Source organism: Myxocyprinus asiaticus, chromosome 4, assembly GCF_019703515.2.
Source record: "Myxocyprinus asiaticus isolate MX2 ecotype Aquarium Trade chromosome 4, UBuf_Myxa_2, whole genome shotgun sequence".
In the NCBI taxonomy this organism is placed as follows: domain Eukaryota; kingdom Metazoa; phylum Chordata; class Actinopteri; order Cypriniformes; family Catostomidae; genus Myxocyprinus; species Myxocyprinus asiaticus.
This window is the reverse complement of record NC_059347.1, coordinates 27,103,979-27,120,699: the sequence shown is the minus strand read 5'-3', so window position 1 is coordinate 27,120,699 and position 16,721 is coordinate 27,103,979. Positions and strand designations below refer to the sequence as shown.

General features: G+C 39.6%; 1 protein-coding gene across 5 annotated transcripts in view; it reads left to right on the top strand.

Moving 5' to 3' along the window:
- The window catches only part of LOC127434769 (probable global transcription activator SNF2L2), an 89,972-nt gene that overhangs the window by 18,874 nt on the left and 54,377 nt on the right, over nt 1–16,721 (top strand). For 4 of the 5 annotated variants that reach the window (XR_007896086.1, XM_051687735.1, XM_051687742.1 and 1 more), the window contains 8 exons: nt 199–325; nt 2,658–2,831; nt 9,744–9,917; nt 10,551–10,718; nt 10,969–11,019; nt 11,166–11,296; nt 13,427–13,484; nt 13,730–13,830. Coding sequence is in view for 4 of the 5 variants with exons in the window: in XM_051687735.1 (XP_051543695.1) it covers nt 199–325; nt 2,658–2,831; nt 9,744–9,917; nt 10,551–10,718; nt 10,969–11,019; nt 11,166–11,296; nt 13,427–13,484; nt 13,730–13,830 (984 nt within the window). In the remaining variant the exon portion in view is untranslated. Of the gene's footprint in view, nt 1–198; nt 326–2,094; nt 2,117–2,657; nt 2,832–9,743; nt 9,918–10,550; nt 10,719–10,968; nt 11,020–11,165; nt 11,297–13,426; nt 13,485–13,729; nt 13,831–16,721 lie in introns of those variants that run through there. The other variant, XM_051687761.1, reaches the window with a different exon arrangement.

Genomic DNA, 16,721 nt, shown 5'->3' with positions numbered 1-16,721 from the left:
TTAAGAAAAAACAGCGAGATGTGATGTAACGGTCAAAGACATCCGTCTAGTACATGTTTACCAAAAAATAAAAACAATTGAAAAACAACACAGATGACGTAAAATGGGTTCAGTGTGAACCTCCTCCAAAAAAGGATTAAATAGTCATGTCCTTGTTGTTTCCTCAGTGATAAACCATGTTTGTCTATCTGTTAAAAGGCTCCAGGCCAGGATTGCTCACAGAATTCAGGAGCTGGAAAATCTTCCAGGGTCATTGCCACCTGATCTACGGACAAAAGCTACCGTGGAACTAAAGGCCTTAAGATTACTCAACTTCCAGCGGCAGGTACAAATTACTTAAAAGAGCCCCTTGCCCAACGAGTACTGAACACGTGGTTTTTCATGGTTTGGATTAGTATATGCATCAAGTGCCATTATTTTTGTTGTAGATGTCAACAACAAAAGATACAGGAAGTTTTTCTCTCACCCCTTTTAAAAGTGGATTAGCCTATTTATTTACTGTATATGAGCCTATAATTATTCTGTTTATTTCCTAATATCAAATGTAATTTAAACAGAACATATATTAACAGGAGGAAATATTTGTCCATAACTCTTGGAGGTCCAGACTTTAAAGCCCTTAATGAACTTGCCTTTTATTTACAGTGCAAAGCCATAGAAGCACTGGTACAAAGATGGCTTCTCATTACCATGGTTAGGTCATTGTAGCTAGCCTTTCTAAAATAATAATTATAATAATAATAATGATAATACATTAAGTATTTGTTCTGAAAAAAATTATATCCTAAACACATTTAGAAACTTTACAACTGTTGCAGTTTGAATAAAAATGAGGTCTAATAGATTGTTGCTAGTTTATTTTATATGAAGCTGTAACATTTTTGTCAAAATATCACAGTTACTGTAACTACTGTAAAATTGTGATACATTTTAGTAAGGATGATGATGTTTAGCCTAATTTGAAAAACCTTAATTTTAGCACATAGCACAGTGTTGCTGTTTTCCTCCTCAGTGCTGTTTGGCAAGTCCAGGCTGTCTACTGTTTGAGGTGTTTAGCTTCCTCCATAGTGCTTTAAACTAGATTCTCTCTAGAATTCAAATGGGTCGCATCAGTTTTGTGGTCTGCGGCACAATATCAAGGGAAGTCGGAGCGCTCAATATGTGCGCTTCAGAGTTACAGAGCAGAACAGATCATTGGCGCGACTTGTTCTGTAATGGCTCATGTGAAAACCAGGCTTTTATCGCACCCCTGAAAATACCAGGCAAAATTGAGATTATCATTAAGGCAGCCTGAAATTTCGCTTTGGCGGCTGCCGAAAATGTTTCAGTGGAGGGAGAACCATGGCATTGTTCTTTCCCTGCTTATGAACCATGTGAAATTTCAGCAGCAGCGCTCATAATTTAGCAGTGGCAGTGTGCTGCTGAATGCATATATAGGGGAAACACTGAATTTTCCTGCTAACTAAACTTGTTTTATAATCGTTACACATGACAACAGAAGGGTTTATTGTAAAATTCTGCTGTCTGTTGAGTAAACTATTTCAAAGATCTTGCTCCAAAAAGTGCAAATTTGGACTCATATTCTTATATTCAGCAAATATATATGTCAGCAAAGTGCTCTATAATAGAAACTTTTAAAAGAATTACAACTTTTAAACGAAATGCCATGGTTCAACAGAGGTTAAACGACTTCCCCATCTTTATAGATGAAAATTAACTCTTGCATGAACTGCCATATCTCAGGAGGAAGGTCACTAAAAGGGTTCACACAAATTAAAGATTGTTGTTCTTGAAGGTTGAGAAGTACTAGAAATTATTTTATGCCTGGAAAGTGCATGTCAATTCACCTTCAGGGGCCTCTGTCCAGCAAAACCTTATGATCTGTGGTTGATTGACAGTTGTTAGTTTCATTATTGCACTGAATGTTCATGGTACATCTCTATTATTCTGAAAAAAAAAAAAAAAAAAAAAAATCTAGACAGTGCAATGAATAGACCACAATGCAGGTATCTTGATACATGTTTGAAGTTCTTTTTAAGTTTTTTAAGAAAAAATAGCGAGATGTGATGCAGCGGTCAAACTAAAGGACTTAAGATTACTCAACTTCCAGCGGCAGGTACAAATTACTTAAAAGAGCCCCTTGCCCAACGAGTACTCAGCACACATAACTGATACTCCAGGTTATCAGAATGGCCTTTTCACAAGCTTATTTCCAGAAATGTATTATGCTCGTAAAACGGGAGACAACTCTTATGAAAATCTCTGACGAATGCCAGTGGTATAAAATAAATTAAATATGAGAATTTACAATAAGCCAAATGAAAATTGCTCCTGCAAAATTTTTGATCTGCAGGATCCATTGAGATATGTCCTATTCACAATTTCATCAATACAGTATGTTGAATGGGATAGAGTTTTGCTAGGAATGTTCAATTTACACAATGTATTGAAAGCCACCATTAGAGGGCGCCCTTGTTGCATTCGTAGTTCACAGTAACCCACAAGCCAGACCCCTTGTTCTGCTATAATTAGCAGTGATTAAAACAAAATATGTGTGAAATTCTTCAGAATATAATTATCATTTGATGAAGATCATTAGCTTAATGCATTTTGTTACAGATAACTTGAATAACTTGATTGATTTTTCTCTCTCTCAGCTAAGGCTGGATGTTGTAGCCTGCATGCGCAGGGACACAGCTGTGGAGACGGCACTAAACTCCAAGGCTTACAAACGTAGCAAGAGACAGACACTGAGAGAAGCTCGCATGACAGAGAAATTAGAGAAGCAACAGAAGATCGAACAGGAGAGGAAGCGCAGACAGAAACACCAGGTAATCAATGCATGATCAGGGTACCAAGTGTGATCAATTCAATGTACACTTAAAAAATAGATGAACTCCCACTGCAAAATGCCTATATAAAAGAACTAGGGTTTTCAATGGATAAAAAATAAATTAAATTGATCATATGATTTGCTGATTAATTAATTGCAAATAAATAATTAGGCCCTGCCTAATAAGTGACATAAGTGGCTGCATAGGGCCCCCGCGACCACCAGTGGGCCCCCTACCATGTGACCAAATAATTATTTTCACCAAGTGTATATAGCACTGGGCACATAGCCCGGCTATATGCATGCCAATAGTTGGATAGTAGAGTTGAACCTGTCAAAACTATGAAACAATATTATATAATCATCAAGGAAAAGACATAAAGATATAAGTATGTAAATTTGACTGATCCTGTTTGTCTAAGAAGTTGTGAGGCGACATTAGTAGCCTACGACAGGTGGTTATCAGTATGGGCGACCGGGGTTCAGATCCATCTTTTGCCAATTTCATTCTTCTCCCCATGTTTATCCCATGTAAGTGAATACAGACAACGTCTGTTCGCCATCGGAGAGTTTATTTTAAATAAAAACAACAAACAACAAAATGTGTAAGTAAAATGTCTATGGGAAGTGTGATATAACTGGAAGTAAACACGATGTCCTCGTGGTGATCGGGGGCTCACTTAACATTGGGCAGCACAGAGAAAGGTTTGGTTTAGGTGGCGCGTGGCTGGTGGGTTTCTTCAGTGGCTCTGCATTTCATGGGCTGGCGGAGGGCGAGGATCATGATGCGCGCACAGGGAATAGATTGATCTCTCTCTCACGCGATAAATCAAGTGCGTTTCCACCCGCTGTCAGCAATGTATTTAGTTCTGTCTGATAATTATATTATTTCTTATTCGTTTGTGCAGTCTAGGAATTTCATTAAAGTTAATTATTAATTTATACAAGTGATTTTTGTGTTTGCTCAGTTTAGAAAATAATATTCATGATTTTTTTTATTTTTATTTTTTTTACTACTGAATATGTTATTCCTGTACCAATAAACAACTATTGATAGTTTTGCATTTTTAAGCTGTATTCCTTTAAAAATAAATTTATGTTTGTTTGCACAGTTTAAGCTTGTTTGGTTATTGATGTGGGTTGTGTTTTGTTAGGTGTAACAGTAGGTGGGGGGCCTCATATTAAAAATCTTCATAGGTCCCTCAAAATGCTAGGGCTGGCCCTGAGAACACTGTAGATGTAGGGGCCGTTCACACATAAAACACATTCTTGCATTCTATCTGCTTTATTTTAATTCATTTTAATTACATTTTTAAATCATTTTAATGTTGTGCAGTGTTTTGTGCACTCAAGGTTTTAAGGTCAAACTCCAATCAAAGAGACATTGATTTATTGGCTTAGGATTGATGCCTTTTCGTGCATTGATTTGCTACCTAATAATATTTCTTTTTCAGATGTAAATAGGGCTACTCGTTGCACAATATTCTTTATCTCTTCATACATATTTCACAACACAACTTTAGTAAAGTTTGAGCAACAAGGTAACTTAAAGAGGGTCACACACCAGACGCATCTGACAGCGCATTCTAAAATTAGAAACAGTTATTTTTTATGAAGGTACGCACACTGCCACCGTGCTCGGCCTCGGCGTCTGTCAGCTACGACTCCGGAGGCTGCTCAAAATTTTGCAGCACCACGGAGCGCAACTCAGATAGTTTTCCATTAAATTCAACCCAAATCATTATCAAAGGACAGATTATTTACTCTAGCCATCACTGGATGATAAATTATGTATATGTACAGGTGCATCTCAATACATTACAATGTCGTGGAAAAGTTCATTTATTTCAGTAATTCAACTCAAATTGTGAAACTCGTATTAAATAAATTCAGTGCACACAGACTGAAGTAGTTTAAGTCTTTGGTTCTTTTAATTGTGATGATTTTGGCTCACATTTAACAAAAACCCACCAATTCACTATCTCAAAAAATTAGAATAAATCATAAGACCAATAAAAAAAAAAAAACATTTTTAGTGAATTGTTGGCCTTCTGGAAAGTATGTTAATTTACTGTATATGTACTCAATACTTGGTAGGGGCTCCTTTTTGCTTTAATTACTGCCTCAATTTGGCGTGGCATGGAGGTGATCAGTTTGTGGCACTGCTGAGGTGGTATGGAAGCCCAGGTTTCTTTGACAGTGGCCTTCAGCTCATCTGCATTTTTTGGTCTCTTGTTTCTCATTATCCTCTTGACAATACCCCATAGATTCTCTATGGGGTTCAGGTCTGGTGAGTTTGCTGGCCAGTCAAGCACACCAACACCATGGTCATTTAACCAACTTTTGGTGCTTTTGGCAGTGTGGGCAGGTGCCAAATCCTGCTGGAAAATGAAATCAGCATCTTTAAAAAGCTGGTCAGCAAAAGGAAGCATGAAGTGCTCCAAAATTTCTTGGTAAACAGGTGCAGCGACTTTGGTTTTCAAAAAACACAATGGACCAACACCAGCAGATGACATTGCACCCCAAATCATCATAGACTGTGGAAACTTAACACTGGACTTCAAGCAACTTGGGCTATGAGCTTCTCCACCCTTCCTCCAGACTCTAGGACCTTGGTTTCCAAATGAAATACAAAACTTGCTCTCATCTGAAAAGAGGACTTTGGACCACTGGGCAACAGTCCAGTTCTTCTTCTCCTTAGCCCAGGTAAGACGCCTCTGACGTTGTCTGTGGTTCAGGAGTGGCTTAACAAGAGGAATACGACAACTGTAGCCAAATTCCTTGACACGTCTGTGTGTGGTGGCTCTTGATGCCTTGACCCCAGCCTCAGTCCATTCCTTGTGAAGTTCACCCAAATTCTTGAATCGATTTTGCTTGACAATCATAAGGCTGTGGTTCTCTCGGTTGGTTGTGCATCTTTTTCTTCCACACTTTTTCCTTCCACTCAACTTTCTGTTAACATGCTTGGATACAGCACTCTGTGAACAGCCAGCTTCTTTGGCAATGAATGTTTGTGACTTACCCTCCTTGTGAAGTGTGTCAATGATTGTCTTCTGGACAACTGTCAGATCAGCAGTCTTCCCCATGATTGTGTAGCCTAGTGAACCAAACTGAGAGGCCATTTTGAAGGCTCAGGAAACCTTTGCAGGTGTTTTGAGTTGATTAGCTGATTGGCATGTCACCATATTCTAATTTTTTGAGATAGTGAATTGGTGGGTTTTTGTTAAATGTGAGCCAAAATCATCACAATTAAAAGAACCAAAGACTTAAACTACTTCAGTCTGTGTGCATTGAATTTATTTAATACACGAGTTTCACAATTTGAGTTGAATTACTGAAATAAATGAACTTTTCCACGACATTCTAATTTATTGAGATGCACCTGTATATAGTCTACACAATGTATTTTCAGTTACAAGGATGTCTTTTTGTGGTTTGATAGCTTGATTGAAACCTATTCAATTCTACATACATAGAAATCTGCATTTCTAATAGTTCAGTTTGCACAGTTACACCAGTTTCACACACGAACCTGCAAACTCATCAATGACACTTTGCTCATTCTTGAAGAAGTACAAAAACCTTTGTAACATTTGTGTGTATAGTGACTAGATTCACAGCTTTGAACTGCCACCTGTACCACATTGATGTGTCATGTGTGTGTTACCTGTGCCTTGTCCTACATACAAAGCTGCACTTCTTGTCCGGTGAGCGACTGGCCTCAGTATTAAGCAGTAAATGTTATATCACCCACATGTAGTCTCAAAAATCTATTACGCCAGATTACATTAAATGGAAAGCAAACTGACAGGGAATTGGAAAGCACACAAATTAGGCTAAATGTAGACTAATGTTAATATATCGATCCCTCAAAAACGTATCAAGATAATAACGTGCCCCTCAATAATCGATGTAATGTATCGATATATTGTGACATTCCTATTGATTGCCTGTGAGTTTACCTAGCTGGCTAGCCTGTAAAATTTCAGCCACAATGGCAGCAAAGTGCTTTTTGAATCCATCATGGGAGGAGTTTTTTGTTCTTGTGAGAGATGACAGGCCCATGCACTGTATGATGTGCGTTTTGACAATGAAGCAACTTAATCATCATCAGCTGTCACAAAGGCGAGACAAAGAGACCCAAGAGCAGAGGAACAGTTCAAAGGATTTATTAACAACAAATGATAACTTCAGCAGATCCAGGTGAAGTGTGGAGATCCCGGCACCGACTGCAGTAGAAGGTGATGGGTGTGTTTGTCGATGAGTGTATGCTGACCACGCAGAGAGCAGATCCATAAGGAAGTGAAGAGTGTGTTCGTAGGCGAGTGTAAGTGTTGTGGTAGTCAGGAGCAGATTCGAGAGGAATCCTCTGTTGAAGAGATGTGGATGAAGAGAACAGGCGAACAGAAAACTGGAAGGCAACCACACTCCCAACACGTGGGCAGAGATGGGCAACCAAAACAAATACACGAGACAGGCCCAACTAGGTAGAGAGAGCGAGGTGAGTTACTTCAACACCAAACAACAATCTAGCAAAGAACATGACACAAAGAAGGGCTTAAATGGGCAGTGAATTAGTGGAGAGACAGGTGCTGCTAGCACGCTAATTAGTGGTGTGATCAGCGTTCCCGTGGAAACAATGATCATGCATGCCGACAGCGTCAGAGGCACACGAGGGAGAGAAATAACAAAACAAACAGAACAGACCGACAAACTCACCGGAACCGTGACATCAGCGAAGGACCATTGTGGAAAGTGGTGCCTAAAGAGAGCAAATATAGGTGGCTGGTCTTCTCTTGAAAAGGAGCTGTTAAAAACGCAAGTAATGCTGATGTCTAGTTTAATCAGTCAACATGAAAATGACCTCACATTAACATTTGGACATTCCGAAGCAAAACAAAAATTTACAGCAGATGTTCCTTTTTGTTTGTTTGTTTGTGTTTGTAACTTTTTATTTAGCTTTTCGATTGAGTTGACAAAAAGTTGACAATCATTTCTAGCCAGTTCTTAGTAATAGTCTTTTTACCAGACACATGGAGTATCTTAACCAAGTATTGGTCACTTTTGTTTCTCGCAGAGGACTCGAGAGATAGGAATAACATGAGTGAAAGAATAGTTTCTCTTGGTGTAAGCCCCGTTTTATGGTTCAGCGTCAGGATTCTCACTAGGACCCTCAGATCCTGCTGAAAGGCGATGACGGCAGGGGAGAGAAGCTTACCCCTTACAGCAGGATAGGACCTAAACTGGTGGTGATGGGGTGGCGGGGTAAAAGAAAAATTGGCATAACGAAGCGATGAAGGACAACTGTGCTTACAAGGGAGAGGCTGGATCATGATTGGATGAGATGCCTGAATTGAATGAATGAATGATGCAATGCTTACTGCGAGTCCTCTGCCAGAAACATCGCAAAGGCTTCCACTTCTACAGTGTTTCCAAGAGATGAAAATTGCATATCCCAGTGTAACGAGGTTCTTAAGATGGGCAAGGAGAAGGTGAGAACTAGCTGAACCTTCAATGTCCTCTGGCGGACGGCAACGGCTCCTCCGTTTCCTGACGGATGGCAGCAGTTCCTCTGACTCCCAGCGGACGGCAGCGACTCCTCTGTCCCCCTGGCGGACGGCAGCGGTGAGGACTCAATGACAGCGCATCCCTTCTCCTTACCAGGTTTCAGCACCAGTGTAACGAGGTTCTTAAGATGGGCAAGGAGGAGGCGGAACCCAGATGAATCGTCAACATAAAACTTTAATCCAACAGAACTCAAACATAACATAAAAGACACACACAAACATAACTCTGTGTCTCTCTTTCTCTCTCTGGTGTCTCTGTTTCATCCTTATCCCCCTCCCGGCTGATTAGGACGATTCAGTGCCGGCCGTGCGTCCTCAAGGCCCGGCCATGCTCTCCTCCTCGTCACACCCAGTACTTCACTCAGAACTGAATGTATGCCATCCCAAAAAGGCTGTAGTTTTTTTACAACTCCAAAAAATAGATGTTATTTGCTTCTATGTGGCCATAATCTTCTCCTTTCAAGAGACTTAATTAATTTACGCACATTTAGTTCACACTTAAGTTATGTGTCTGTGATAAAAAATTTATTTCAACCAAAATGTCTGTCACACACTGACAGGATGATGACTCCAGGGCATAATTAAATGTTTTAGTTTTATTAATTTGCTGTACCTTTTCATAATTTATAGTGTTAAATTAACATTTTAAATTGATAGCTGTAATAAGACAATTTGTTCTAAAATCCTTGGATTTCACTTCTAATGTCAGAAACCTAAAACATTAAAATATGACCACCTACATTAACACCAATCGCTAATCAACAATGCCTAATGAGTGATCAGAAACTTGGTCTGCCCAGGAGAAATAGGATAGATACTATTATTCCTTAACACCAGAAGAACTAAGGAGAGTTAAAAGTGTAAATAGTTCACCAAACCTAGTGCTGTTCCTGTCTGTTTGTAGAACCTACAGCTCTGCCTAAAGTTCTAAAGCATACCAACATTAGAAACAAGCAACTGAAGTTTATTTTTTTCTGGTCGCATCATTTTAGCCTGAACGAACAGTTTCTAGTGCTATTGAACTCGACAGTATACCCTATGCTCATGTATATGCACAGCACTGTTTCTCATTTCACATGCAAAGAAGGCATTTACAAAGAAGTTCAAAAAGCACAGCAGCAAAAATGACCTGTTTAATTCTTAGAGTCAGAGAAAGGGTGAGAATTTGCCATAAAAACTGAATGAAGAGTTCTTGTTTTTGGTACAAGAACTTTGACTAATGATGTAAGTATGCCTCTGGGAGAAGAAAATTAGAAAAAATATATGATAAGACCCCTTTAAGCACAAATAAGTTTTAGACCACTTCAGTTATTGATTCAAGTATCCTATTTTTCTTCTTGTAGGAGTATCTTAACAGCATCCTGCAGCATGCAAAGGATTTCAAAGAGTATCACAGGTCCATCTCTGGAAAAATCCAGAAGCTGTCCAAGGCCATCGCCACCTGGCACACCAACACAGAAAGAGAGCAGAAGAAGGAGACAGAACGCATTGAGAAAGAGAGGATGAGGAGACTGATGGTATGAAGCATTGTTTCCAGCACCGCTTTTCTGGAGAAAGTTATTTCATATATATGAAATAATATATTGGCAGTAATAGTCAGCACAACTTTCTATTGCTTTTTCCTTGCTGACTGCACAAATTTTTTTTTATATACAGTGCAAGGTTCTGTCCAATCTATGAATGAATTGCTTGAGTGGTTTTACCTAATTTTACTCTTAATTAAATACAGGAGTCATTTGTTAGAATCATGGACTGAATTAGTCAGACAACTCACTTCCTTACTGAATCCACTCAGATGACTAACTCACTCACTCACTGAACTGCAAGATAATGTCCGAGCTGTTTGTTGTGTATACTTTTTGAAAGCAATGTTAAAAATGCTATATTGTAAAGTTTGTAAAACTGGTTATTAATAATTTATTTGCTACAGTGTTTCAGATTTCATAGATAATATGGTAGGAAAAAAACAAGCTGTGAAGCACATGACTTGTAAAATGGGCATCCCCTTGGAAAAAGGTTTGGAACTACTACTGTAGGATATACAGGCTACTGGTATGATGCCTTGCATTTCAAAACCACCTTTCACAGCTCCCACTAGAGATGTTCTTTAAAGGTTCTCACAGGTTCTCTGTGTGTATTCCCTGATGTAGGCTGAGGATGAAGAAGGTTACAGGAAGCTGATTGACCAGAAAAAGGACAAGCGTTTGGCTTACCTCCTTCAACAGACAGACGAATACGTGGCCAACCTGACTGAACTTGTCTATGAGCACAAGGCCGCTCAGGCTGCCAAGGAGAAGAAGAGGAAGAGAAAAAAGAAGGTGTGAGGCAACATGACAATGGCAAACAAATGTCATGCTCATGTGGTTCACAAAATAATTTATCCTCAAGTTTGAGGATTGTAAAATATACTGTTATTATGTTGAATTCACTTCAGTTCATTTCAGTTTATCCCACTGTGGTTCTTGTAAATCTAATTTTTCTACGCTCACTTAAGCATGTCAGTTTAGGAAATGCTTACGATCATCAAACATTTAACACTTGTTTATCCCTGTCATGTTTAACCCTCAGAAGGAAGCTGGTGATGTCGAAGGAATGGGAGCTATCGGGCCCGATGGAGAGGTAAGTGAATCGATATGAAAATGAAAGCCAAGTAGATGTGAAATAACCGGTTGATGTGTGTCCCTCTGGTAAAAGCTCACTCTGTCAAAGCTAATTTAGCATCGCTCTTCATAGAAAACCTGCATTATGTTTATTTATTCCTGTAGCCCATAGACGAAAGCAGCCAGATGAGTGAGCTGCCAGTCAAAGTTATTCAGACTGAGACTGGGAAAGTGCTACAGGGGACTGATGCCCCCAAGTCCAGTCAGTTAGAGGCCTGGCTTGAGATGAACCCTGGGTAAGATGTCCTCACATTGCACCTTCTGTGTGCATGTTAATTTAAAATACTTTTTGACAGAAACCCACTAAGATTATGGCCAATCTCTTGGATCGAGCTGTGAAAACTGCTATGAGCCATGTGTTTACAGCCGTGGGTGGTATAAGAAATGACGAAAGGGGTAGAAAGTAATAGAAATCTATGCAACACAGAATGCAACTTTGTGCAAGCCTCCTTTGCAGCATATTTTTAATACTGTTGAGTAGGGGTGGGCATTATGACCGAATTCTCATATTATGTTGTGAGTAATTTTATTTCTCAGTAACCGTATATGTGACGATACAGTTATTTTGGCTGGAAGTTCAATTAAATGAAAGTGAATGGTGACTGAGGCTTACATTTTGTCTAACATCTCCTTTTGTGCTCCATGATAGAAAGAATGTTGTGTGTGGAACTAGGTCTGGGTGATATGCAAAAAATATTTTCACAATATTTTATAGAAAAAATATTGCAAAATCCGATTACATCGTCAACCCCCCTGCCGAGGGTCGGTGATTATTTTTGCTTTATTGATTTTGCTTTAAAAATTTAATTCATTTATTGAAACATGAAAAACTTTAACAAAATACATTTCTGAATTCAAATTGCACTTTAAATTAAATGAAAAAAAAAAAAAACAATTAAAATAACCAGTGATCAAAAATTAAGTGATCAAAAATCTTATATAACCACCTTCCCAAATCCAAACATTTACCGTCTCCAATGGCCCCGTTTGCCATCACGCAAGTAATCGTCAACGACAACTAGTGGAAATTACTAATAGCCTACAAATTAAGAACTAAAGACAATTATAAATGTAAAGATAATAATAATAATAATCATCATAATAAATAAGCCTAATAAATTAACTTGTGTTCCCAAAATAATGCTGCCAAATATGTGTTCTTATCTTGCATATTATCCTACAGTAAATGCTGCCTAAAGAAATTAAAATTGAACTCAATTTAAGGTTCAAGGTGTACGTGTCTTGTATTATTTTATGATTTAATCACTTTCGTCTTTGTTTCTTTAATACAAAGTTATATACTACTGAACCTGCAGAGTTGCGTTCACGATGCATGTTAACCGCAAACTGCTCCGTGGAAATAAAGCGAACTAAACTCACAGCACCTCCTGAGATGACTAGAGATCATTTGTAGCATTCTCATAGACGACAGAGAAAAAAGAGTGATAACTCTTTACATGCGAATGTTCCACGAGACGGGCTTGCTCTGCACACCTCTGAACAAACAGCAAATCAGACATGGGCATTGACGGCTTTTCTTTTGTCTTGCCTTAAAAATATAAGAAAGTGTGTTTCTTCAAGTGCGTGTTTTGCCATGTGTCACTTTGAGACGTCTTACAGGTCGCCCACCTGTTGCGGGTAGATGAGCAAAATTACCCACGCATGAAATACCTGCATTTGGATGAGGAGCTTGCAAGCTCGTCACATTTGGCACCCTGGGCTACTGTTTAATATATTTGCCGACTTCTCAGATCCATGGTTTTGCCATTTCCAGATATCATCGATCATCATCTGACAATGAGTGTCGTAATCGGCATCGGGATATTTGTAAGACATCGTCTATATCTGATTACATCGTCCTATCGCCAGCCCTATTTGGAATGTCATGAGGGGGAGCACATGATGGCAGAATTGTCTTTTTTTTTTTTTACCAAACTATCACTTTTAAAGTTAAAAACAAAAGATGCTAACCAGTAATACATTATATATATATATATATATATATATATATATATATATATATATATATATATATATATATATATACTGCACATCAGTCGAATTCTACTATGTGGCAAGTTGTTACACTTGTGCGCACATTGTGATGCTTCGAAACTAAATCGCTCCAGTTATAATCAATAAAGCTGTCTAGGCTGAAAGCACATGGTATGTTTTCTGCTTGGTGTTGGATAGCAGATTCTCTACCAGTTGATACATTTCTATCATTGGATGGTATATACTGTCATACTGCTTGGCCCCACTGTGGAAAAAGCTTTAATAACAAATAACTTGTTTAAGCTTGTGTTGTCAATAAACTCATAAAAGACTTTCAAGTGTTTACTAGTGAATTATGCCTTTTTAAACAGCTATGAAGTTGCTCCACGGTCAGACAGCGAAGAGAGTGGCTCAGAATTTGAAGAGGAGGTGAGTGTCCTCTTATTTCTGCTCATTAAGCATTGACAGCTTCTTGGAGTGGGAATTAGTCACACATAAGTACACAAACTCACACACATTATCATCCTTTTCTCTGTGTCTGTAAATCCTTTCCCATATGCCTATTCAGCATCAGCCTTAGTGGGTTTTTTCTTCTCAACATATTCCACTATGCCGTTGTCATTGAACAATCACAATGCATTAAATGAGCATAATCCACTAATAATCTCTTTTAGGATGAAGAAGAGGTGGTCTCGAGAGCTGAATCAGAAGAAAAGAAAGTCATCGACCCCAACAGTGATGAAGTGTCGGAAACAGCAGCCAAGCACATCATAGAGTATGTTGCCTGTTCTCACTTCAAAGCAAAAAATGTCTTGTTGAGCTGGAGTGCAAGAAGAGCAGGGTGCCAAGACTTGGGTGTTGATAGCTGTTATGTGTTCTTGTTTCCCCCCCTCCCTTTTTTTCCCTTCTTGTTTCGTCTCACTCTTAACTTTTCTGTTAGCAAGCTCATATAATATATATTATATACAGAGTATAAAATTAACCTTTTGAAACACCTACCAATAGGGCTGGGAACCGAGAACCGGTTCTTGTTCAGAGCTGGTTCCATTCTTTAAAAAATACCAGAATTGTATGATCTTTGTGACTTCCGCTATGGGACATGCCTCTTGCGTGGTCATCAATGAAGCCCTATGCAATCATGCCCAAAATGGCATCCTGCTTCTCTTCTCTTGTGGCATCCAAGCTACGAGCCCTTTTTCAGTGCACCTAGTGTTGAAAACTGTTGGCTAGATTTAACTGTCCATAGACAAGCTACCACTTGTAAGACGTCAGGCCAAGTAAAACAAGACTTATACTGAAGAAATCAGAAAATGCTTTACCAAGCAATATACATTTAAATAAGATCTCAACTTACCAGTTGAAGATGGCTTCTCCCAAGAAGACTGGCAAGACCAAACTGCCGTCTCACTCTTGTCCTGGAGTGTGTGGATTTTATGTGTCAGCCAAAGATCCACACGTTATGTGTCCAGCGTGTCTGGGCCTAGAGCATGCCCGGGCAGCATTACGGACACCGGTCTCCTGCACACAGTGCAGTAAACTCTCACCTGGAGTACTGTGCAGGAGAGCGGTGTTCGTGCAGGATGTTTGTCTTGATCTCTTACAAGGAGGGGACATGATGGCATCCCCTGAAGCGACGGAAACCTCACCTCCGATGTCGAGTTGCGCTGACCTGCTTACTCCATCGGACAAGCTTGAGGAGTCGGTCGGCTTTGAAAAGGAGATCGAACCATCCCCGAAAGTCCTACCGTCACACACACTTATCTCCTGTATGGATCAGTCAAGAGCACAGAGTACTGTCACACACACTTAGCCCCTGTGTGGATCAGTCAAGAGCACAGAGTACTGTCACACACACTTAGCCCCTGTGTGGATCAGTCAATGCAGAACACTGTCACACACACTTATCCCCTGTGTGGATCAGTCAAGCAATAAGAGGAAATTCACTTCCCCCACAACAAGGTTATACACAAGCACCCTGTAAAATCCGTGACAAACATCAATCTATTAATAACCCCCAAAACATAGAAGAGATCCCTGTGTGTTTCCTATTATTGCCATTAGAGGCCACTGTAGCACCAGCTATGGGTGAGATAGAGAATTTAAAGGCCAATCTACACATCTGGCAAAGTGCACAGACTCTCAGTGGGTTCTGAACAAAATAGAAAAGGGGTACAGGTTGCAGTTTGCGAGAAAACCCCCACATTTCTCTGGAATAAAGCAATCAAAACTGCAGAAGAAAAATGCAAAAATTTTGAGAGAAGAAATAAATTCTCTTCTCCTCAAGAGGCAATACAAATAGTACTGACAGAAGAATCACAGAAATATTTGTTCAGCCGGTGTTTTCTTATTTCCTAGAAGTATCTGAGAAAATAAAAGTTCAGAATGTTGACACACAAATTCCTGCCTCATTCTGTACAGAGGAGTGATTGGTTCACTTCACGGGATTTATAATGAACCCAAAGAGGAGTTTTTTAACCCCAACACAATCAGTTATGTTTCTAACTTATGTATGCAAGCCCTTAGGCACCTACCCCAGCGCAGGGAACTTCTCTCTCTAGTGGGTGGGACGATATTCCATCCACATCCGCAGAAACGGAACCTCTGGGTTTGGCCCATGAGAGGTCTAATCTAAGTGCTCTCTGCTTGCTCAAAATGTGATTTTCACTGTTCAAAGCACCAAAGTGAGCTCCACCTTGTCTCTGTAGAAGATGGAGTGGAAAAGATTTGAAAAATGGTGTCAGAGAAAACAGAGTCCCTTTTCTTCCCGCAGTTCCAGATATTCTCACATCCTATCATAAGTAGTTTCATGAAAGGCATATGCCGCCTAAAACCAGTCACTAAACCCATGTTACCATTATGGGATTTATCACTAGTTCTGGAAGCTTAGGGGGAAGCTCCATTGTGAACCTCAGGAGAAAGCCGATATAAAGATTGTTTCATAAAACAACATTGTTACCGGCCTTGGCCACTATGAGGCATGTTAGCGAATAGCATGCTCTCTTGGTTAACCCTGCATTTCTCAGGTTCACACAAAATTTCTCCAGGGTCAGGTTACGCCCTAACCCAGCGGTTGTGCCCAAGGTGATTAAACCTGGATATTTAATGCAAAGAGTTAGAAATCCCAGCTTTTTACCCTCCTCCTTTTGCTTCGCCAGAGGAGGAGAAGATGCATGTTTTGTGTCCTGTTAGGGTATTGCAAGCATATGTGAGTAAAACACAAAGCTTTGGACAGTCCTAGAATCTCTTTGTGTGCTTTGCAAACCCAATGAGGGGTAAGGCATTGTCAAAACAATGATTTTCTCTTTGGATTGTAGAAGCCATTAAATTGGCTTACTTAGTAAAGGGACAGTTATTATCAGGGGGCGTGAGAGCCCGTTCCACGAGGGGAATGGCTGCTTCTTGGACTCTTTTTAAAGGAACCTCCATGGAGGATGTCGGTGCGGCAGACGATTGGGCCTCCCCGCACACATCCGTAAGGTTCTATAAACCGGATATATCAGTGTATTTGATCGAATGAGTCTCGAGCTGGCTCTTTTGAATCTGTAGCGCGAAACATATGCGCTTCCGGTACAGTTCGATCCCAAAAGAATGATTCTAATGAGCCGGTTCTTTTGAATCTACAGCGTGAAACATACAGCGCTTCCATTTATAGTCTGGTATACAAGT